At 45.4% G+C, this 24,790-nt stretch overlaps 1 protein-coding gene across 1 annotated transcript in view; it reads right to left on the reverse strand.

Annotated features, from left to right (window-relative positions):
* Positions 1–1,759: 1,759 nt before the first annotated feature.
* MB21D2 (Mab-21 domain containing 2) overlaps positions 1,760–24,790 on the reverse strand; it is a gene marked incomplete at its 5' end in the record, with an annotated part of 139,976 nt that continues 116,945 nt past the window's right edge. The window contains one exon of the mRNA XM_014581907.1: positions 1,760–4,573. Coding sequence (XP_014437393.1) covers positions 3,309–4,573 — 1,265 coding nt within the window. The remainder of the gene's footprint in view (positions 4,574–24,790) is intronic.

The following is a 24,790-nucleotide window of genomic DNA, read 5'->3' on the forward strand; positions in this document are numbered from 1 at the left end:
AATTTCTCTCAGTAAGGAGGGAACCAGGAATATCTAAGGGGGCAAAACAGGACCCCGTAATTAAAGGAGAACTAAACAAATGCAAGAATCATTCTATTGATGGAGAGAAATGGGCTAAATGAAAAAATAATAGCATTTCAAGCGTGGGTGTTAATTTATATCGAAATACACATTGCAACTCTGACAATGGCAAAAACTTCATTAGTGCAAATAACAATTATAATGGTATGTTCTTTAATAGGATTTAAATAAGGCTTCAAATAATTACACACACTGAAACTAACATTTGGAAATCTTACTTCTAGCTGGAAAGCTGTCAAACACCCTCCAAACCATCCAACGCTCTCTGATTGGACGATGATTACATTCAGTGGAGTCGCTCCAAAATACAATTTGTAGCATTATCACTTTCAAAGTTTACATTGTTTGGTGGACTACTCTGGCCACTGGTCAAAAGAAAGAAATCCAGCTAGCATGCCAGGCAGTTCCCACGTTCGCGAGATTCTCTAATATTGACAGTGGTGAACGCTCCTTTTAAAAATACAGACCAAAAAAAAAAAAAAAAAAACCACCAGAAAATAATAAAATCTTTAACTGTCAGAGGGATGTTTCCTCATGTCCATTAATAAATTTGCACAAAGCATGAAACGAAAAAAAACAAAAAAAAACAAAGAAAGAAGTCCATAGGGAGAGAGCGAGAGAGAGAGCAAGCTACCAGGTCCAGGACTTGAACTGTGGTTGCCCACGTAGGAGTCCAGTGCCCTTAACCACCATGCCACCTGCTGGCCTTGCTAACTGGATTTGAGATAGCAGTTCAGAGAACATTTATGGCAGTTTATCATTGACTTTAAAGCAACAGCTTTGAATGTGTTTGCTATTTCAATGACTTAGAACAATTAATTTTAACCTACAATGCTTCACATAATGGTCAAAGTATAATAAATCTGAACGGATTTTAGCAGGTGTCTAGGTATTAGTTCTAGAAGCTATGATAGTCTTTGGAATTCATCAAATCAGAGAGCATAACCCAACTCTTAGATGAAATATGAGTATCTATCTCCAGAAAGAAAAGACACACACATTAACTACAGTAGATTAAATACACTGAAATAACTTGGCAGTTTAAATACTTTGATGAATCGTACCAAATTCAAACAGGCTGACATTAGTCAGTGTTGACTCATTTAACTAGAAAGTCCAATGGAAGATGCAGTCTCAGACGAGGGTGGTCTGTTGGTTCAAGTTTTTGATTCCCATCTCCCCATAGTGCCGTCCAACGTCAGCTTCATCCTAAGTCTGGCTCTAGTCAAGATTGTGTCATAGCTGTCGGAAGAAATAGAAGCCAAGTATTTCCTCTTCCACATCTAGGAAGAGTGCATGCTTCCACCTGAGCATTCCACCTAGAACACTGTGTCTACCATGACTGCAGCAACTCACAGCAGGTGTCCCTCACTAAGGTGTGCAGCCAGGGAGACGGTTCATGTCCACTGGTTTCTCCAGTCAGGACCATGCCTGGAGCTGGGGATAAAGTCACTTCCTGCGGTCATGGATTATGCAAAGGACATTTACTAGCAGGAAAACGGGGCGGGTGGGGAAGAGAGGAAGAATGAATAGCAGGTGTCTACTACACGGGTTTCTGGCCTGAAAGGCACCAGCAAGCTGCTGCTGTATTTACTGAAAATGACCGTTAGGATGACCAGTAAGAAAACCATTTCCAGATTGCAAACTAACCACAATGACAACAGAATTCCAAGACCGGTATGATTCTTTTATTATTATTATCATTGCATTTGACTTAAGATGGTTCAATGATTTCATTTTCATTTATAAGCATTACATTAATACCCATGCAAAAACCCAAGACAGCATATGCCTGATTTCAATTGGCCCAAATCCTATCTATGAGTCTGGACATTCAAGACTAAAACCAAAATGTTTGACATTTCCATTAGTAGACATCATGGGCACCCTGACCCCTCAAACAGCAGTTTGCCATGAGTCCATCCAATACAGGGGCCAAGGCCTTGCAGCACCTAAATCTGGCAAGTAATTCCATTCTTTTAAACAGGACACCTCTACATTAAGAGCGCCACTCACCGATATTTCCTGGTTCCTGCTCTACAGCAAAATTTGCTTTTGAACAAACATGGTATTACGAATTGGGGATTACGAATTCTCCCTATTATTTTCCCTCAAAACCCTCAGGAGAAGTAAAGGACTCTGTGAAAAGGCTTACCTCTCTAACCCCAAAAGAAATAAATATAAAAACACTTTATCAGGTATATATTTTCCCCAGCTTTAGACAGAGTCGTTTAACAGGTATAAAACTTTAAAAATTTCTCTCAGTAAGGAGGGAACCAGGAATATCTAAGGGGGCAAAACAGGACCCCGTAATTAAAGGAGAACTAAACAAATGCAAGAATCATTCTATTGATGGAGAGAAATGGGCTAAATGAAAAAATAATAGCATTTCAAGCGTGGGTGTTAATTTATATCGAAATACACATTGCAACTCTGACAATGGCAAAAACTTCATTAGTGCAAATAACAATTATAATGGTATGTTCTTTAATAGGATTTAAATAAGGCTTCAAATAATTACACACACTGAAACTAACATTTGGAAATCTTACTTCTAGCTGGAAAGCTGTCAAACACCCTCCAAACCATCCAACGCTCTCTGATTGGACGATGATTACATTCAGTGGAGTCGCTCCAAAATACAATTTGTAGCATTATCACTTTCAAAGTTTACATTGTTTGGTGGACTACTCTGGCCACTGGTCAAAAGAAAGAAATCCAGCTAGCATGCCAGGCAGTTCCCACGTTCGCGAGATTCTCTAATATTGACAGTGGTGAACGCTCCTTTTAAAAATACAGACCAAAAAAAAAAAAAAAAAAACCACCAGAAAATAATAAAATCTTTAACTGTCAGAGGGATGTTTCCTCATGTCCATTAATAAATTTGCACAAAGCATGAAACGAAAAAAAAAAAAAAAAAAAAAAAAAGCAAGAGGATTCATGGGCATTTTCATCTATGGCTCAAGTTCTCCTTAGAAAACAAAAAACAAACTATGTGACAATAACTACAAAAAGTAAACAACCACAAAACCAGAGGCAGAATATGAAATAGTCATTGTCTCTGTTTCAGAGCCTGCACCATCCTGCAGAACCAGGAAACTTAAAATTTGTTCTTAACAAATCCAATCTAGGCTGGATATGTAAAAAACAGAAAGACAGCATCACAAACCACACTACACATTATGAAGAGTTTTAGAACCAGCAAAAAGGAACAGTCAGCAAAATCCTCAGAAAAATTTATCATCGATTCTGAAATGGGGCCGTGTGACATCGTCAGGGTTGATAAAGACAGAGATGGACTTTCCGGGGTTCTCAGTCACCAGCTGCTGCAGTTTTTTGGCCAAACGGTCATCAGGCTGGTTGGGGTCTCCTCCGTCCGACTGCGGGGAGGGGATGTTGGTGGTGCTTCCTCGCCTCTGCAGCTCCAGCGTCAGCCGATTGGCTGCCTTGACGTGCTCGATGGCCGTACGCAAGTGCTCCGCGGGGTCTGAGCGGACAGAGGACAGCTTCCGGGCGTGCAGCATCACCGTCTCTTCCGACAGGTGCTCTAGCATGTTGCACTGCGGGATGAAATAATTGGGGCACATCTTGTTGACCAGACAGTGTTGCAGGTCGTCAATGAGGCCCAGCAGAAAGTGGGCCGCATAGTCTTCTTGAGCCAAGTAGTTGGCGGGAAGTCTGTCGCAGGCCCAGAGCATCATGCTCCTCAGGTGATAGGGGCTGATAGCCTTGGGCCGAGACAGGAGTTTAATGATAATGGCTTTGCAGGCCTGGTAGGCCTGCATGAGACTGCTAGAGATGCACTTCTTCAACTGCACCTCGCTCCTGGCAAAGGACAGCCGCCATTCATTGTCCTTCTTGCCCTTGTAGGAGCAGGCAGGCACCAAGTAAAACCCACTAATGACCTCCTCCTCCGTAATCTTCCCATCCCAAAAGTGGTTCTCCATGAGCCAGCTCTGGGCCACAGCAGGCCAGCCTTTGAAAGACACCACTGGGACGATGTCGTACAACATGCGACTGCTCCCGACACCCAGGATGATGGAGATGATGGTTCCATTTTTTTCGACCTTTTCCACCTTTGGCATCCCTCGCTGGGGTTTCTTCTGTATCTCTGACAGCACGATGCTGATGGAGTCGTAGAACCAGTCAGCCACTTTGGTAGGGGAGAAGAAGTAGTTGGTAGCGCCATTGATATGATCCACGATGGTGCAGCAGTCTTTCCACTTACTGATCGTCCCCTCGTCAAAGAGTCGGAGGCTCAACCAGGAGTGGCACAAGGCTGAGTGGCGCATATCAAGTGTCACAGGCTGATTACGGTCATGCAGCTTAAGGGCCGGCACCAAAAGAGTGAAGTCCATGTCATAGTCGGTGCCCCGGGCATAGACATTGAGCTCATCTAAGTCCAAGTCCACCACACCTTCCCGGACTCCTCCAGAGAGCAACAGGTACTCATTAGCCACTGGAAGTTTTTGGTCCAACTTTTGCACCATTCCTAGGAACAAAAAGAGAAAATACTATTATAGAAAACATGGATACGAGGGTCTCAGGCATTGATATAGAACGCTCTGACCTTCTAAGAACTGTGACTTATTATTAGTATGAGACCAGATCTCAGGCTGCTGCACAGACCTGGCTAACAGGACTTGGTTCTTTCGCAGCGCTAGACTGTACTCTGGAAAGAATTACAGTAGGTTTTTCCTCCCACAGTGAAAAGCAGTATTAGTTTCAATCATAAGCCAAGGCTCCTCTGAACCCAGTTCCTACCTGTGTTAACGGTACTGTCATCCACCTAGACACCTGCGGTGAAGACCTTAGTAAGTTTCTGCTCTTCCTTGCCCTTCCACTGTCATATCTTCCCTATGTGACCTGTTTCTCACCTCCTTCCCTGCTTTCTACCTCTGCTGCCACTATATGACAAAACAGTCTCTCTTCCCCACTTACGCTTGTCTCTGCACTAGCGGTTCTCAATGTGGACTGGAGACATTTTCAAGAGGCAATGAAGTGACAACGCTTTTCCTAATAACACTTGACTTTTTCACTGTGTTGACACTTTGCACTGAGGGAATAAAAGCAAAGGAAGGTCAAACAGCTGGTGCCTTGCCCTACTCAGGACCAGCACCAAACAGTTCTAGCCATCAGTGGGCTCTTCACTGCTGACGGGTAATAGCAGGTGACGGAAATTCCAATTTCGTTCAAGGACATCCTTGATAGACATGGAAAATGAATCATTGGATTAAATCACAACCTCTGAGCCCCATAAAGACTATTTTCCTAATAGTGTGATGACGTGGAAAGCCACCCAACGAGTCCCCTGCTTCATACTGACGCTGAATACCATCTTCAGAAGGAACAGTCACAGAACTGAGTCTTGAGTCCCCAGCTGCCATATTCATGGAACACCATCTTTTACCTTCAAGGATAATTTCCAAAACATTTTCTTTAAAAATGAACAAAAGGAATCTGGCTTCCAGAAAAAAAAAAAACCTGATAATATTTACTGTCAATGATAAAATCGAAGCTTTCAAGAAAAACATCCAATTTTTGAAAATTCATCTCCTGCACTGTGAGTTGAGCATCTTCCCAAATTGTGTACATTTCTGATGAGATTGGTGGAGATATTAAGTGAGATTGGCATTCCTTTGAGAAAAATCACAAAACGCCGTGCTGTGGTTGAAGGAATAAAAATCAGCTCAAACAATACTCTGTAAAAATTAAACTTAACTACTTGCTTTTCTTGCTTCTGTACAAAAGCTTGTGCCACCGCCTTGAAAAACAGCCCTGAGCTATGCAAGCCACTGAGGCTTGCTCAGCCTCCTGCATACCAGCTCAGCTCCATGCAGAAAGCCAGATCCCTGCAAAAATGTATACCCCCTCCCCGAAATCAGTACCAGACCACCCTGAGTATCTAACCTGACCCAGTTGCAACATCTGCAAAATACCTTTGTAGCCCACTTGCGTAAATAACCCTCCTTGCCAGAGCCAGCAGAAAAAGATAACCATACTTAAAAGACCCTTATCTTATTTCCTCATTCCCCACTCCCCTCACCCTTCCAACTTGTGCCTATATAATCTATGTGTTTCTTTTGTTCGGGGCTCCACTTCCCTCTGAGTCTGTTGTGACCAGGAGTGGAGTCCTAGCGCGATAGCAATAAAGCCCTCTTGTGTTTTACAGCAAGAACTGACTCTTGTGGTTGATTGGGGTTGCCGTGACTCTCCTTGGACTGAAGGGTCACCGGCTATCTGAGTCGGGGGTCTTTCATGGTTAATTAGCACATGAGATTTGAGTCAAGTGCTGGTGTTGTCTGGGTACACACTGTTTCTCCTCAGGCAAATTCACCAAGCAGATCTGAGGGCAGAACCATGCCTGGAGTACACACTAAGCACAGGGTCTGCACACATTCATATTCCAAAATTTAACATTCATTTATAAAAATGGACTTTTTTTGGGATTCTTTAAAATCCTATTTTCCAAATCACGTTAACCATAAAAAGTCTTTTATTTAGTACCACCGCCTTCCATGGCAAGCTGTCATTTTCTTCTTCAAGCAGTCAGTAAATTCTTCATCATGATATAATTAGTGATTGGTTGGACAGAGATTCCAGCGTACCGATGGCTTGGGCTGTTTCTCACACTACCTGTGCTGTGAGATGCCATCTGACCATCTGATCCCTCTTCAATAAAAGACTTGCCCCAATAGCTAGAGTGCAGATCCTCTGAGGATGGTTTCAGCTGCAAAGAGATGCCTTAGTCAAGGTCATTCCCTGTGGGTGGGGTGGGGCTTGAGGACAGACAGCCAGTAACTGTCCAGTGTGGGAGTGCAGGAGATCGGGACACTGTGAAGGGCCATCCACACCCAGAGGCTGACGATGCTCCGCCTGCAGGGACACTCAATTTCTAATCGATCCTGCTTCCTTCTCCCTGCTTTCCATACAATGGAATTCCTAAGAGTGCTCCTTAACAAATAGCCCAACTCCACCTCCGAGGCTGCTTCCCGAGCAGCTCGGCCTCAGGCTACATACAGGTTGGCCGAGTAAGCCCTGGCTGCAGTGCTCGGGAACAGGAGGGCTTCAAGTTCTGGGTTATTTTGGACTGTGGAATATTCGCACATTCATAATGAACGATCTTGGGAACAGGGCTCAAGTCTGAACATGAAATTCATTTATGTTTCATCTGTACTTTTCACATGGAGCCTGACAGTAATTTTAAACAATATTGTTGTTGCAGCGTTTTGACTGTGACCCATCTCAGGAGGATGCGTCAGGTGATGGAAAAGAAGATGTAGAGCATTTCAGAGGTTTTGATTAAGGAGGCCCATCTGGCACTAGCCAGGCACAAGCAGCCTGCACTACAAATTCAAAGGGACATTTATCAGGTCATCTTCGAAAGCCACACTTAGCAGTGAGATTTAAGTGATCACAAACACTGAAACGAAAACCTAGTCCTCGGCTGTCGTCATGTTTTACATATTAACCTCATCACTCCGATGCAATACTACCACCATCCCAAGAGTTACCCGTAGCAATAACAGAATAAGATGAATTTTTGCAGATTCCAGAGCAGATTGGGAAAAACATTTTTATGCTGTTATGGACTTATACGTAAGTATAGTTACTTCAAAAGATATTTTTGAGAGTAAAATAATGAAGTCTTCATTCTAGCATTTGGAATGCCACAAACATACATGAGAACAATTGTTATAGGCTGTGTGCTGTGGTTACTAAGTAAGAGCTGCCCCATTCAAGTGCTATTGGGGCACCATGTTGTCTCCTGAGGCACAAGTAACTCAAAATTCTATTTGTTCTTTTGTCCCTGGTAAGAGCAATTGGCTCCAAGCAACTAGCGAAGAACCCAGCTACGTAACTTGTGCATTAACAATCTGGAGGTAATCTGTCAACAGAAGTGCCACGGCTGTTACCATGGGTTGTCACGATTTTGTTTGCATGGTCTCAGATGAAAAAGACCTGCAACTCCCTTATGCCCTCTGCTGGATTAAGGAAGTTTTAACCTATTTTCACTTCCTGGTATGTCCACTAGAACGTTCTTATCGGTCATAAAATATTCTCTTTCCTCTCGACTGCTCCTTATGTACCTAGTTAAAATGATGACTCGTCTTTCAAATGAGCAAATATAAAGCATTTGACAACATTCTTGTATTCAGGATTTCGGGTAATGTTGAACACTTCGCTTTTCCTTTAAAGTACAGAAAGAACTTGAGTAGCACAAAGACAATTGCAGAGGCTCATTTACTAAGCTCCTAGAAGTCAGAAACAAAGTCCCAAAGGAAACACTGTTCCAGAAGCTAATCCCCGCTGACAACCGCGTTTCCACTTAGCCTCCCCAGCCCATTAGTCTGCAGTTTTACAAATGGTTTGAAAACACAAACCACAGCCTCCCCCAGCATTACACAAGCCCAGATATCCTCCATGAAAACTTTCCTGGGCTAAGTTTAAATGAAAACGAGCTGACATCAGCTCTCATGGCAGATGGGTTGCCACGCAACTGAAACTCAGGCAGGGGCTGGAAGGGGAAAAGACAGAGGAGGGAATAATTTCGATTGTACATTTGGGTTGCAGGAATCAGTTCCAGTAAGTGCCATCTCTGAACTGATCCAAGGTTTCTTTGTGTGTAATTACCAGGAGTAAAATCAAGTGACTCTGGTGGCTTAACTATGTGATTAGCCAAAGCCGTGAGTGGGAACCAAAGAAAGATCACACACATCCTGGAGCTGGCTAGCAGTGAAGAAAAGGAAGGAAGAGAAACAGCTTTTTCCCATGGGCAGGTCTCTTTTTTCATAGAAACATTGACATATGTCTGCTTTTAAAAACTCTAAAGTGGGGGCCAGCAGAGGGCATAGTGGTTACATCGCTGTACTGCCACATGACCAATCGCAGTTCAAGTCCTGGACCCAGTGGCTTGAAAATCACAGTGAGCGCATGAGTGCGTGCCCAAGATCCTGGGAGAATGGAGGAGAAGGGATTGTGGTGTGGGGGGCTGATTTCTCACTTCTCTGTCTCTCTTCCTGTCATGCACATGTGCCCTAAGGCAAAAATCTCTTTAAAAAAAAATCTAAAGTAAACTACCCCCAGCTTCCCTTCCTGTCATCCTCCACTCCTTAGTTTTGACTTAATGAATACTTTCTAGTTAAGACTCCCCCAACCCCAGAGGTTTTTGCTATAGGGCGCATACACTTGCCAGAAAGACAGAGACAGAAAGTGAGAAATCACCCCCAAGGGTGGATGGCCACACCACAGTCCCTTCTCCTCCATTCTCTTCTCGGAATCTTGGGCACACACACACACACACACACATGCCCAGCATGAGTTTAAGCCACCAGGTCTAGGACTCAAATTGTGGTCGACTACATGAGCGTCCAGTGACCCAGCCATTATGCCAACTGCTGGTCCTTCTACTTAAGATTTTAATATTAGGCTTCATATAGGTACTGCAGTCTTGAGTTTAAGGAATTAATCCCATGTTATCCCCTCGGTTTGCTAACTATCCTTAAAATAACAAGTGGAAAATGGGACTGTTCTTGACTCCTTTCTATTATAGTAAAAAAAAAAAAATCATATTTGACTGAGTTCAAATCACCAACATCCCTCACTCAAATATGAAGGGTAACTTTTAACAACAGAGAACAAGAACCGAATACCCTTCTGTTGGTCATCTCCCATCTCCACAGCGCCCATCTAGTTTACACACGAGAACTCAAGTAGGTACAGAGAGCTACAGAAATACCCTGCAGTTCGTGAAAACAGTACTAGTATCAATACACTACATTGGAGCCCAAAACACTACACACACAAACACACACACTCACCTTATGTTGAAAGGAGAAAGAGTTATAGAAGTAAAACTTTGATGTTTTAGGACTAAAATGACAACAGTAGATAAATTCTCTCTCAATGTATATCTTTATGTACACAAAATAGAATCCTACTGCTCCTGAGTATCTCTATAATATCCATTGTTTCATATACAAGGTATCTTTTATTGGCCCCGACTCAAGTGAAACACACTAATGACAAAAGTACCTTCTTTTTAAAAAGTTTTAAAATGTATTTTATTATTATTTCTTTTATTTTTTTCTTTAGATTTTTTTGCCATAGGGTGCAAGCACTCAGTGGAGAGACAGAGAAGGAAAGTAAGAAATCACCCCTTGTGGGGGATAGTCACAGGCAATCCATTCTCTTCCATTTTCCTCTTGGGATTTGGACGCGCATGCTCCTGTTTTTCAAACCACCAGGTCCTGGACTCAAACCACAGTCAGCCAGTGTCATGACCACTACACCACCTGCTGAGCCCCCAGTAGGAATGATCCAGGGTGGGACTGTGTTGACAAGTTCTTCATTTGGATATAACCCTAGAGTAATAGTCTCTGTCGTTCATAGCAAATATAAAACCTCCCTTTTAAAATAGTGTAATTTATGCTTCAGAAGAGGACATATTTTTGTCCTATGCACTTGATATGCTGAGAAACACACAAGATGTGGGCATGGCCACCTTTTCCTAAGAAAGTCGCTAATCTGAGCCAGCAGTTCGTGGTAGTGAAGGAGGCGGGATCCCAAATGGCCTCCTGCATGGCTGGAGTCTCAGACCCAGCGTCTTGAAAAACACACTGGGCAGGCGTGTATGTGTGCCCAGGATCTCAAGGGGAAGCAGAGGTAGAGGAGAGGGAGTGATGGCACGACCATGCCCCATGTGGTGAGGGGGGTTACTTCCCTCTTTCTGTCTCTTTCTCTCTCTGCCTCTTTCTCTCTCTCCCAGTTGACACATGCTCTGACAGAAAGAGAATGAAAGTCACCCATCTATTGGATTTCTAATGACCTCAATTTGGGGCTGAACTAGACAGCATCTTCATCACTCATGTGGACACATCATCTTACCTGAAGTCCCTCGCCCTACAGATGAAAAGACTGAGGCCCCAAGAAGAGAAGTACTCATTCAAGGTACCATGTTTTTAGTGGCAGATGAAAACACTGTCTAGTTCTCGCATGTGCTGGGATGGTCAGAATGTACGTGTATACTGTTTTCCCCGTGGCTATGACCCAACTGAACATGACTGTATTAACAGAATGGCTTGGAAGGGAAACAGCAGAGGTCTCTGGGCAATGACCCAGCTTTGCACTTTCATCAGACAAAGCTTTAACATGCCCTTGGACAAGCAGCAGACACGTCTGATCATTCACATTTACCATAAATCCCATCGCTGAAAGACAGGATTAGTATTCCCAGATAAACACACTGTAAGACGCTGGAAAAATACGGAATGCACTAATGGAGCTTACCAGCCTTTCAATCATCTCCTGAATTATCATTAATATTCACAACTAAAGTAATATATTTTATAAGTCTAAAAGTTGACTTTATTTTGCATAATTCTTAAGGGAATGGCATGTAATCTCACACTTTTAGAAAGTCGATGAATTTATGCATGGTAATGGTACTGCCCAAATGACCAGAATATACATATACAGTCAAAGGACTGATTCAGAGATACCTCCTCGAAGATGTCTTCCTTGACCTTTCTCCATTTTGATACTGGTGTGTGTGTAAGATCCCTGGACTTGGAATAAGACAAGCTTCGGTGTGGATCCTGGGTTTGTCTTTACTAGGTACGTGGGCCTGACAAGTTACAACCTCTTTGAGCTTCCGATTCCCTGTTTATTACAAATAAACTGGCCAGCTGCAGTGGCACATCCGTCACACAATGTGCTACGACACGGGACCCACACAGGAAGGTCCCAAGGTCTCTCTGTACGTGCCGTGTACTCTCTGTATGCACTGCGGTGCCTATGGCCCTGGCGGGCTGAGGCTGAGAGAGGATGGCAGCACGTGGACGGTGTTGTGAGTTTCTGTCTTTAGAAGGAATAAATAAGCTTTTAAAAATATAAATACACTGACAATAAGTAAAAGAACAAATCCACCCTTATAGGGCTGATAGGAAATACCTTAAGCACACAGGAGACATTCTGTCCGTCTCCCCTTACGTGCTTCCGTTTCCCCACCACCCATCAAACTGGAACAGCCAATGAAAGTATTCAGAGCTGGTCTGAACAGCTCATCGACTGAGATCATCTGACGACTCTGGCATATGAAAGGCACATAGAACACGTCAGGAGGAAGGAAACAAATGGAACGTTCTCTCCCCTGATCGTACCAAGGCTGCTGCTGGCCCAGGGATGCTTCCTCTGGGTCTGGGCCATGGCGTGACCTGGCATGCACCTCGGCGGGGTGGTGGCAGACCGCACTCCAGCTTTCTTGTTCTGTCACACGTGTACCCTGTAGAATAAACCACCTGCCCACCCGAGTGGAGGGCCTTGACCCGAACTTCTACATTAATATCTTCAACATCTATTGCTACTGTGAGCTGTATTCATGGCATTATTTCCCCTCCTAAATCATGTAACAATCTAAATATTTGGCACAGTACCTGCAAAGAAGTTCAGCAAACGAAAGAGATTATCATAGGCAAGAGCCTATAAGCTCCTGTCAGTCAGTTCTCATTTCTGTAGGGCAACTACCAGCTTTGGGATTAGAATGGCTTGCTGGCTGTATCATTTCTTCCATCAACTTAAACATCTCATTAACCTGTGACTTGAAATCATAGAACCTGCTGTAAAACGTGACATAAAATACTCAGCACGTATGTGTCAAGTGGGGCACTAACGTTCTAAAACTCAGGTTTAAGAAAGCTTCTACCATCTTTCCTTCTTTTCCTTCTTAAAAATTAAAACAGAAGTTCTAAAACTCAGTGGACTTGGTCAAAATCTACTAAGCTATTTCGTACAGCATAGAACATGAGTTAAGCCTGGATTCAAGTTCCACTCACCCATGACCTGATTAACCCTTCATGGTCCGCATATGAAACAGGAGAACAACCACCCTGATGGTCATGGCTGCCATTGCTGGGTGGCCACAGGGACAAAACGAAAAAATGTACAGCCAGTCACCTAGGGTGTGGTGTGGCACTCAGCAAACACGGGTAGGAACGTGTACATGCACACGCCTCACTGATGTCTTCTTTCGCTCTGCCCTTTCTTCCCAGTTCTTTGGACAGTTTAAAATCTCATGGCTTTTGCCATTCAGAACTTCCTGGCAAGACTCAAAAGAGTTTTCCTCGTCCCACCTAGCAGCTCCCCTCAGCCACAGCAGGGCATGAGTGCTACAGACTGACACTTTATGAGGGTGGCCTTTAAAAGGCTCATCTTTTCCCTTTTTTTAAAAGTTCATTTATTCATTTCCTTCATGAGTGAGACAGAGACAGAAAGAGGGAGGTGGGAGGAGGAGCACCTCTAGCAGGGTCTTCCCACCACAATCCGACCACAGCTTCGGCCAGCTCCATGTGCCCTATGTGCTCAGGGAAGCCTCCAGACACAAACCCTGACCCTCCCCACCCTGGTCTGCCTGACAGCACAGTGATTTACTGCAGCACTGCCATCTGACCCCTGAGGGCTCATTCTTTTTATTTACTTATTTATTTATGTATTTATTTATTTATTTATTTGGAGAGATTTTCACTGTAGGGCGCGTGCGCTCGCCAGATAGACAGAGAGAGACATAGAGACAGAAAGCGAGAAATCACCCCCCGGGGGGATGGCCACGCCGCAATCCCTTCTCCTCCATTCTCCTCTCGGGATCTTGGGCACGCACGCACACGTGCCTGGTGTGAGTTTTAAGCCACCGGGTCCGGGACACGAACCGCGGTCGACTACGTGGGAGTCCAGCGACATAGCCATTACGCTAACTGCTGGTTCCCCCCTGAGGGCTCATTCTTGACCGACAAAACAGCAGCAGGTGAAAAGTAATGGTAGTGCCCATGTGGTGACAAATTGCTACATGAGGATACAGAAGTGTATTCGTGGTGACCACATTAGCTTTCTCTCTACCTTCTACAGAATTAAGAGGCTTGTGATACAGCTATGCACAATTAAGTCACCTGCACTCCAGCACTTCTGCCAGGGACTCCTGGAGCCTGGTTCCATTCCTTTCCTATCTGGGGATGCAAGTGCAAATGACTTAATTCCTCTGGGACCTGAAAGCTGGATTTGTGTGGGGAGGGGGAGGGAGGAATCTACATTACAGTGGGAGAATAATGCAGTAGGTCAAGTGCAGGAAGCTGCAACCAGAATGGACGCAGGATTTTAAACTCGGGCTGCATTTATCCTCCTACAGGACAGGTAAGGAGTGTGTCCTGGGTGTGACTATGAAAGATACTGAAGATAAAACTGAAACAGAGCAAGAACCCCCTAATGTATTTTCTAGGGTTCCTGAAATATAAAGTCCACTTGCATTGTAATGGCCCAGAGTAAGGAGTAAACCTTCAGACTTTGGTTATGATAATGACCAGCATGGACCATGGGTGAGGGCCATTTGACCTCTCAAACTCTCACTTAAAGGAAAGAAGGTTTTCATTTCAATGTGTAAGATGTTTTGTAGACTGGAAACTGCTGATTGTGAGCTCAAAGACTCCAGGTTGAATGGTTCCAGACACCTGAAGAGGAATGTGATTATCTAAGGCCTCACCAATCAAGAATGCCCACGAGCTGATCACCCCCTCTTGAACCAATCACTGAACTGATCATGCGCCTGGGACCTCTGCCCCTAATTTTGCCCTTAAAAACGCATGTGGGGAACGTCTCGGGGAGATCGGGTCTTTTCAGCATGAGCTGCCCGCTCTCCTTGCTTTGCCCTTTACAATAAAGCTGTACTTTCCTTCATCACACCATGTGCCTATGGCTTGGTTTTATAGCGCTTGGGCGAGCGAACCTGATTTGAGTTTGGTAACAAAACCTGAGGAGAAACACACTCAATCCCTAGAGTATAATGCTAATTATTCGGCTCAAACGTCAGATGTTAACCGTATCAATCAAGACAGATGAAGCTATGCTGGGCTGCAAACCTAGCATGAAGTGATTCACAACAGTTTTTACTTTTCATTCACAATACATAACCATGAAGGTTGGCTGGGAGCTCTTCTTTCATTTGTCCAAAATCCAGATGGAAGAAGCAACTCCAGTCTGGAACATCAGTCACTCTCTTGAAAGAAAAGACGCGTTGGAAAGGATTTCCTTTTATTTTTCAGCAGTTAAATGCTCTGGCCTAAAAGTGGCAGATACCATTTTGATTCACAAGCCCCTGGCCACACCTAGTCACCCGGTCCCACCAAACCCCAGGGAAGAAAGTGCAATTCTGCCTCATGCTGGAAAGGGGGAGAGCTGGGAATACTGCGAAGCAGCACGAGAGCTCACACACTAGTCAAATAATCACACACTAATGAACCTACAGTCAGAAGCTCAGATAATAACACCGAAGGAAATGAATAACGGCCCCCGCGAGGACAAGGAAGGGGAGGACTCAGAATTGTTTAGCCTGGGAAAAAAGGAAATTCAAGAAGGCCATGAGATCTGCCTTCAAATGTTTATTTTTTTTCTTTATCCCTGATGGAGCGTGCGCACCTGAAAGAGACGAGCTCTCTCCACAGGGTCTGGTGACGTCACGAGCCATCTTCCAGGCTGCTGGATCTTGGGTACTTGCACACGTGCCCAGGGTGTTTCAGGACGACCAGGGCAGGGATTCAGACTGTGGTCGCCATATGGCATCCAGCTTCTCCTGAGTGGTGCATTACTGCCGCACCCAAGAGAGGCCTCGCCTTCAAATACGAGGTGAGTTATCTCAGTCAAGAAGAAATAGATTTTACCTGTATGATTTCACTTAGTAGAAGGTCTAGAGAGGAAAATTACAGCCTAATGTTGGAAATGCCAGACTTGTCCTTCGGGCGGAACGTGCTACCAGTGCTGCTGTGGGGGCAGTGCATTTCCTGTCCCAAGAGATGACCAATCACAACCTTCAGCAGGGAAGAAGGCTAACACTTGAAGGAGTCTCAGGATATTTATCCTTCCGAGGGGGTTGCCCATCATGCAAATCTACTATCGAAGACAGACTCTACCATGCTGAGGCCTGTAGCCACCCATGACCGTCAGACGTGGGCCGGAGACGGTGGCGGTGGCCGAGCGAGATCCGAGGGAGCATCAGCTTATGTAGCACCTGGTCCACTGTTACTTCTAACCTGCAGCCCGCTGCTATCACCAACCAACCAACCAACTGCCAATCTTTTATTTTTTAAGGGAGTTTTTCTTTTTTGCTAAAGGCCACCTGTGATCACTAGACAGACAGAAAGAAATCGAGAAATCACCCCCCAGGGGGGATGGCCACACTGCAATCCCTTCTCTTCCATTCTCCTCTCAGGATCTTGGGCACTCATGCGCACGTGCCCGGTGTGAGTTTAAGCCACCAGGTCCTGGACTCAATCCGTGGTCAACTACATGGGAGTCCAGCCACGTAACCATTACACCATCTGCTGGTCCCACTGACTGCCAATCTTAAATTAAGCACAACACTGTCCTCTAACCAACTCCACCAGCTTTAAGGGGAGCATGGCACTAGAATGGACACACGTCACAGCAAAACAAGCATGAGCCGAAAGTTTGTTTTGAAGTGTGGACCTGTCAGGGCTCCCTGCACCCCCCACACTAAGGCACGGGCCGAGGGCTCCCAGGGAAGGACGTGGACAGTGACCGGCACCCCACATGCTAAGGCACAGGCTGAGAGCTTTCCCTGCTTCCTGTCGCCCATGCCTCTTGGCAAGTCCAACAGGCAATACAGTCCCCATGTTACAGATGATGAAATCAAGACAAATACAGGTCAGACTGTTTATGGCTATAATAGCTGACCTAGGATCCAAACTCATGCTCGAAATCAACTTGCAATGCAGCTTCTTCCCAGCGTGAAATGGGCTCTCCTGGGAGAACCAACAATTCAACATCTCTGGACCTTTAAAACTGCCATGTAAAACACTGTATAAAGCAGTATGGAGAAGCTTACTTCTTTATCTAAAAATGAAACACATTCTATTTTGGAGTAAAATAATATCTTAAGCAGATTAAAAACGATTTGTCATCTCTAGGGAATGGGGGATATGAACAAACTAGGGCAAGGATCATTGGGAAAATGTGATTATAAATGACTCCCCAAATCCCCAAAGGACGTCCAGTGCTAGTCCTATGACACAGCTATGTTCGCGCACAGGCACACGTGTACATGGGTGTGTCTTGGACAATCTTCAAAGAGCACTCCGCAAGTATTTCAATCATGATGACATTTTTGGGATTCTTTCAGGCCCGTAAGACGAACGTCGAAACCCTGCTACATGCTCAGTTGCATAGTCTAATTTACTTCTTTCACCCCAGCTGCAGAGCCTCCGTTTCAGGGTCATAAGCCTTAAGCATCCACTGTCAGGTTGGTGGAAGGTGGCTGAGAACACGATGGCTCAAAGATAGGGTAACCACGAAGCCGGAAGCTCTTACCGAGTTCTGAAACCAGAAAGTCTCTTCCTTTGTGGGTACACAACTAATCATCTCTACACAACTAATTCCTGATGGATTGACAGCTCAGGTGTACGGTCGTCCTGACAACAGAAGTCAGGCCAGTGTCGAGGAGCGACTTGTTCTTCCCCGCCATCAGTTAGTCTGTTCTGTATCTTATAAAACCAGAGCTGAGGACAACTCTGGGAAGCGCATGGGCCCTCCCGCCAGCAGCGTGCCCTCCAGTGTGTGCTCATTCAGCACCCCGCCTGTATTTACTGCTTTGCTGGTATTCCAATCCTCCTCATTTCCCAGAAGACATTTTCAAACCTCCTCTGGATCTGGGGAACTTCGGAGAGGTGGAAATTCATATTTTCTAAAGACAGACATTGTTGCTTTCCATTACAAGGGAACCATGGGGAACAAAGTTTGAGGTGGAAAAGGAAAAGGAAAAAGTAGGAGGTCCCAGCTTTCCTCAGGAACCAGTCTTGAGAGCGGAGCTCTGCTGGACATGACACCTTCCTGAGGAACGACCGTCTCTTTATTCCTGAAGGAGAGAGGAAAGAATCACACAGGTCACTGACCTAGCCCTTCTTCCTTTACTGGAGCGCTGACACCAGCCATCAAGCACGTGCGTCCCTCTGTCTGTGACTGAAGCATGTCCTGACCCGACACGACAGTGCAGCCGAGGCGGGCTGAATAAGGAGATGGCCTCATTCAGGGTTTACTGCAGCACACTGTCACTGTCGATCTCTGTGTCATTTTGAGACATAATGAGGCTCCAGAGCCTCGGGATCTGCAAACAAGGGAGTCCTGCTACACCCTCGGAAGCGATGGAAGGGAAAAGCCAGGTGGCAATTAGTGAGCCGATCACAAACTATGAGTACCCAGAGGCTTCTCCTCGGGTCTCAGCATAACTTAGCTCTAGAACGTTCTTGAAGTACCGTTTTCAGCCAACAACACTAGCAGGGGAGTAGGAGAAAAGTCGCTATGTAATTAGGGTGATCTAAGACCAAAATCTAATACCTGATTTTTTAAAAAGATTATAACTGCATTTTTCCTTGGATGCACAAGTGCAGAACTGAGAAACTACTCCTTGCTAAGCAATTCCCCCAAAGTACCAGCAGATGGCACCAACACTCCATTCGTTTTATAAGAGTGTCTAGCCCAGCTCCAAATAAGAGATTGTATTGAAAGAATGCAAGTTCTGGGTAAACAGAAGCCAGGGAGGAGTTCAGACATGATAGACTACCTTAAAAACATCACCCTGGCCCGATTTACCCCTCCGCCCCACCCAGCAAATTGTAATTTTGTGTCAGAGAAAAATCCTCCTTGTAATTCAGGAGTTACTGAGCTCCCTCTAGGTTGAGCAAGATTGAAAAATGTTTTTGCCTGGCAGGCAACGAGGTCTGGCAACAGGTTCCCAATGCATATGAAGCCCTTGCTGCAAGGCAGAGAGTTTCAGCTCACATTTGTTGCAGCTGAGATTTTTTTTAAAAAAAATGAGTGAAGCTTCAAATGCCAGGGAGAAGGGCGAGAAGAGCCACAGGAAAGTGTATATGTTACAATACTCTTCCCTCAAAGCTGTTTCATTCTGACCACAAATAAACAAACACATTAAAAGATTTTAGAAGCCTATGTGATAAATAAATAGGTTTTCTTTAAACCCGGCTTGAATTAAATAAGGAAAATGAACACCGTGATGGATTGCATAAGGCCTTACAACTTCCAGAGAATGGCCCAGGTAGTTTTCCCATTTGCTCCCCACAATAGCTCTGTGAGGAAAACTGCTTCTCACTGCACAGGTGTGAAAGCCGAGGCTCCTGGGAACGGAGCAACTGGCCAGGCTCCTTCTCTGACCTGAATTAGATTAAAGGGGCCGGCAAGTGGCATGGTGGTTAAAGGCGCTGGACTCCGACATAGCTGACCACGGTTCAAGTCTCGGACCTGGTGACTTGCTTTCTCACTTCCCTTCTCTCTCTGTCTCTCTCTGATCAAACTGGAAAATGATAATCTGGCCACACACAATTATTTTGAAGAAAAGAAGGGCATGACATCTGGAGGTGTGTGTGTGTGTGTGTGTGTGTGTGTGTGTGTGTGTGTGTGTATATATGTCTTCATGTTTTTGTTTTTTACCAAGTTCTTTGTGGCAAAGTAGGACGGAAAAAAGGGCTCCAAAGAGAATGCCTGCTGATAGGGAGGAAAAAAGGGCTCCAAAGAGAATGCCTGCTCTCTGGGGAGCAAGCTGCAGGGGTAAACGTCCAGGTTTCAGCTGTGCCTGGACTGGCTGGGTGATCCCTAAGATGCCCGCCTTCCTTATCTGCATCAGCACAATAAGCACACCTCGCTCCTGGGAAGGGACAGCTCTTCAAGTGCCAATAATCAAGTGTTTAACAGCCATGAATCCATTCTCCTTATAGCTTATTAATTATGACCGCTTGCCGATATGTTTTTACCTTTGGGTAAATAAGTAAATGTGTTTTCAAATACTCCTCAATCTAGTTTCTAAAGACAAAGTTGTAATCGCCTAAAATTGTCCTACTTCAAAAAATAACATCTTGATTATTGTCTTAAAAGTTTTTCCATTCAAAGGTAGAAGGTGGCATGGTGGTTAAGGCGCTGGGCTCCCACATGGCCAACTGTGGCTCAAGTCCTGGACTTGGCAGCTTGCTTTCTCACTTTCTCTCTCTCTCCCTCTCTTTTTCTCTCTCAAAAACTCACGTGCCCTATAGCAAATTAAAAACAATCGATAAAAATTAAAAATAAATAATTCTTTTTTAAAAAAAGTTTCTCCACTGTATAAAACTGGCACGCTCCATACATCTGGAAAATCAGATGAATGTAGCTACACACACAACTATAATTTAAGGGAGGACTAAAGGCAAGTGCATTTTTTCAAGAAAAACCGACATGAAAGAGTGCCAGCCACCCGACCCACTAATAACGAGTGGGATCTAATTCTGAGACGCAGCTGCCTCCCGGAGAACTACTTTCCGAATCTGGCTAAAAATATACTTCATTGCCTGAACTAGAAAATTTGCCACACACACAAAAACACACACTCCCACACACGCACACATACACACATGGCCAGAGCCTTACGTAAGGTTGGAACATGCAGTTTAAAGGTGCAGGGAGGGCCTCAGAGAGCAAAGTGTCGTCGTGTTTCAAATCCTCTCTTTTCAGTAAAAAAGAGAAAGACGAAGAAAAAGTCAAAGAAGAGTCTCCTGATGTAAAAAGTAGAGATGCTACATCGTAAGAGATGGCTTCTCTCTCCTACCTTCCCGTGGACATCTAAAAGTGGTATTAGGGACCAGTAGTTGTCATGTCCGACTGCGGTTCGAGTCCCGGACCCGGTAGCTTAAACTCACACTGGGCACGTGTGCATGCATGCCCAAGATCCCGAAAGGAGAATGGAGGAGAAGAGATTTCGGCATGACCATCCCCCCGGGGGATGATTTCTCGCTTTCTGTGTCTCTGTCTCTCTTTGTCTTTCTGGCGAGCACACGTGCCCTATAGCAAAAACCTCTCCCAAAAAAACATAAAAAGTGGCATTAGAGTCAGCAAAAAAAATGGCATTCAATATCCTAGCCAGAAATTTATAAACCAAAATGGTGACTACCAAGGGAGAGGTAGGAGTTTAACACAACAGTATCAAAGGATGTTGTGTGCATGACTTAAAAATTCTGTAACTTCAAAGTTGTATGTGTGGGGGCCAGCAGGTGGCATAGTGGTTGAGGGGCTGGACTCCCACCTGTCTGACCCTGGTTCAAGTCCTGCACCGTGAGACTGAAGCTCACACCGGGTGTGTGAGTGCATGTCCGAGATCCCAGGAGGAGGAGGGATCGCAGAGTGGCCATCCCCTGGGGGGGGGGGTGTGTGTGCTTTCTCACGTCCTCTCTTTGGCTCTCTGGCGAGAATATGAGTCCTATAGCAAAAACTGAAAGAAAAAGAAAAAAGCCGTACATGGGTTCCCAATGCAGAAAACGAATGAGTGAACGAGTACTAGAGCGAGCACTGAGTTTCCAGATGGTCTGTTCCAACAGCCCTGGGACAGATGAGGCTGCTGAGTACCAAAGGCAAAAGTAACCAGACCAGCACCTGCTACGGATGCTGGGGGTAGAATCCAAAATCTGATTCTGAATCCCCCACTCCACACGTGGGCCTCAAACCTAGGGGGTTGTTAAAAACTCAGGTCTCAGAGGACCAGCAGATGGCGTAATGGTAATGTTGCTGTACTCCCAAATAGTTGACCATGGTTCATGTCCCAGACCTAGCAACTGGGTGAGTGTGCATGCGTGCACGAAATCCCAAGAGGAGGATGGAGAAGGGATTGTGGGGGAGGAGGAAGGATTGTGGTGTGGCCCTCCTCCCTGGGGGGTGATTTCTCCCTTTTTCTCTGTCTCTCCAGCGAGTGCAAATGGCCTATAGGAGAAATCTCAATTAAAAAAAAAAAAAGGTCTGTCTGAATCCAGCAGGTGGTGTGGAAGTTAAGGGGTTGGCTCCCACATGGTCAACTGTACAGTTTGAGTACCGGACAGGCGCATGTGCGTGTGCCCAAAAGCCTGAGAGGAGAATGAAGGAGAAGGGACTGCACTGCAGCATGGCTATCCCCCTGGGGGGTGAGTTCTCACTTTCTCTCCCCCACCCTCTTCTGGCAAGTATAGGCATGCTATAGCAAAAACTAAAACAGAAAAGGAGGGGAAAAAAACAACAGTCCTCTGCATCTCACTCCAAAAGGAATGAAGAGTTATCTCAAAGAAAACATTTTTTGCTTTAAGGTTTTTGCTGTGGGACACATGCACTTGCCAGAGAGAAACAGAGACACAGCAAGAGGGAAAGTGAGAAATAGTCCCCAGAGTGGATGGCCATGCCATCTCTTTTCCATCCTTCCGCTGGGGTTCTGGGCCCATCCTTCCCCTGGGGTTCTGGGCGCGCACACACACACACACACACACACACACACACACGCCCAGCCTGGGTTTCAAGCCGCTTGGTCTGGGACTCCAATCAGGGTCAGCCATATGGGAGCCCAGTGCCTCAATCACTGCGCCACCTGCTGGCTGAAACCTGTGTTTTTTTAAACCAGCAAAGTTAAAACGCTTTTAAAACTGGAGACTTCAGCTCTTTCCTACAACTGCAAAGCAGAACATTTCACTGCGCCGAATCAAGAAAGGCAAAGCTGTCGAGTTAGAGGAAGAAAACGACTATCCCTGACTCTATACTCCTGAAGAGCCCAGACCAGCTTCTCTTCCAATCAGGGAAGCCACCGCGTGGGTGAAACTCTGGAAAGACGACCGAGTCAGCAAAGATGTGGTGTCTGCCATTCTTCACAACTGGAGCACTCATTCACATCTCTAATCTCCCAGAAACTCATTTTGCTCTGAAAGAAAGAAGCTATTTTTGCTGGTTACTTTTCCAGGCCCCTTATCTCTCTGTGCCCATCAGATAAGGGGTGATTGTTGTCCTCTGTTCAGTCTTGAGCACAAACGGAGTGATTGTGCTTCCAGCCGAGAGTCCTTGAGGACAACCGGCACAGCCCACACTCGGGGCACATATCTGGGTCAATGAGGATCCCGAGTGGGGTGACTTGGCAGCGAGCAGGAAACCTGAGGTGGTGGGCAGTTACTGCTCAGCCACTGACACCAAAGCGCACCCATTAGACAGTCTGAACGGGGAATGCAATTTCCGAAGCTCTCGCTGTCCCAGAGGTGAATTTAGACATGATGGGTTAAATAGATGCCCATATTTGTATTGTGTTCCTTCCAAACGTCCGGTTAGACTAGGTGTCGTAGTTAAGCAGGAAAAGGACTAGTCTTCTTTTGAAAGATGACTCTGCCTAAGAAGTGCAGTAAAGTGAGCTGCAGGAAAGCCAGGTTGTTTTTTTGTCTTCATTGTTGCTGTTTTGTTTGTTTTTGTAGGAGGGCACTTGTGCTTGCGAGATAGATAGAGAAAGAGAGAGAGAGAAGAACCCCCATGAAGAATGGCCATGCCGCAATCCCTTCATCATTTTTCCCCTTTTCCAGAATTTTGGGCACACACCTATACTTCCCTGGTATGTCTCTCCAAGCTAGGGCCAGGACTAGAGCTGCATGGTTGGCTATGTGGGGTCTGGTCACTCAACCACCAGGTCATGGGTTGGCCCAGAAATCCTTTTTTTTGGAGAGTTTTTTGCTACAGGGTGCGTGCACTCGCTGGACAGATGGAGAGAGACAGAGAGACAGAAAGCGAGAAATCAGCCCCCCAGGGGAGATGGCCATGCCACAGTCCCTTCTCCTCCATGCTCCTCTCGGGATCTTGGCACGCACGCACACGCGCCCAGCTTGAGTTTAAGCCACCAGGCCTGGGACTCAAACTGTGGCTGACTATATGGGAGTTCAGTAACACAGCCATTACACCAACTGCTGGTCCCAGAAATCCTATTTTTAAAAGAGTGATCAAAATGGGACTTTGTCCACATCTGGTTGAGAGTAACTTTCAGAAGAAAAATTTCCTAATTCCAGTCGTACCAGGGGAGGAGCGGTTTAGGGAGAAACTCTCTAGTAAAACCATACAAAGGGTTCCATCTTCCCACCAGGGGTCACGCTTCCTCATACTCCTTTACAGCTGGTGGGCTGGCCCCAACCCGAAAGTAAGGCCTGAAGATGGACATCAATTTTAAAAGCTCATACTGATTTTACTGGAATGCTTTCAAAGCGCGTTGAATCATGGTACTTCATGCTGGTGATCCTCAGACTCCCTCGTGTGTTTGCTGCAGACCTACTGTGTGCCAGGGGAGGTCACGCACCTGGGGCTCACGCTTCACAGCGCGGGGATGAACAAGGCATGTGCAAAGGAAGGATGCCCTGAGAGAGAATTCAGAGGACGTGCTGACAGGATCAGGAAGTCGGGACACGGACGGGCTGGATGTGAATCCCTGCTTCATGACTTACTGTCTGTGTACCATCTGGATAAGTTACTTGACTTTCGAAACTCTGGGTTCTTCATTTTTCTAAAACTATGGGGATTATACAACCTCTCAGAAAACGCTGGAACTTTGCAGGGGTAGAGGAAATATTATTTTATCTTTCAGTTTAAATTTACATTTAAAATGTAAATTTTCTTGGGACCAGCAGTTAGCGTAATGCCTATGTCACTGAACTCCCATGTAGCTGACCGTGGTTCGAATCCTGGACCCGGTGGCTTAAACTCACACAGGGCACATGTGTGTGCATGCCCAAGATCCTAAGAGGAGAATGGAGGAGAAGGGATTGTGGCATGGCCATCTGCCCTGGGGGGTGATTTCTTGCTTTTTGTCTCTGTCTTTCTGGCAAGCGCACGTGCCCTATAGGAAAAACCTCAAAAA

The sequence above is a fragment of the Tupaia chinensis genome, unplaced genomic scaffold (assembly GCF_000334495.1).
Source record: "Tupaia chinensis unplaced genomic scaffold, TupChi_1.0 Scaffold141231_1, whole genome shotgun sequence".
Taxonomy (NCBI): Eukaryota; Metazoa; Chordata; class Mammalia; order Scandentia; family Tupaiidae; genus Tupaia; species Tupaia belangeri.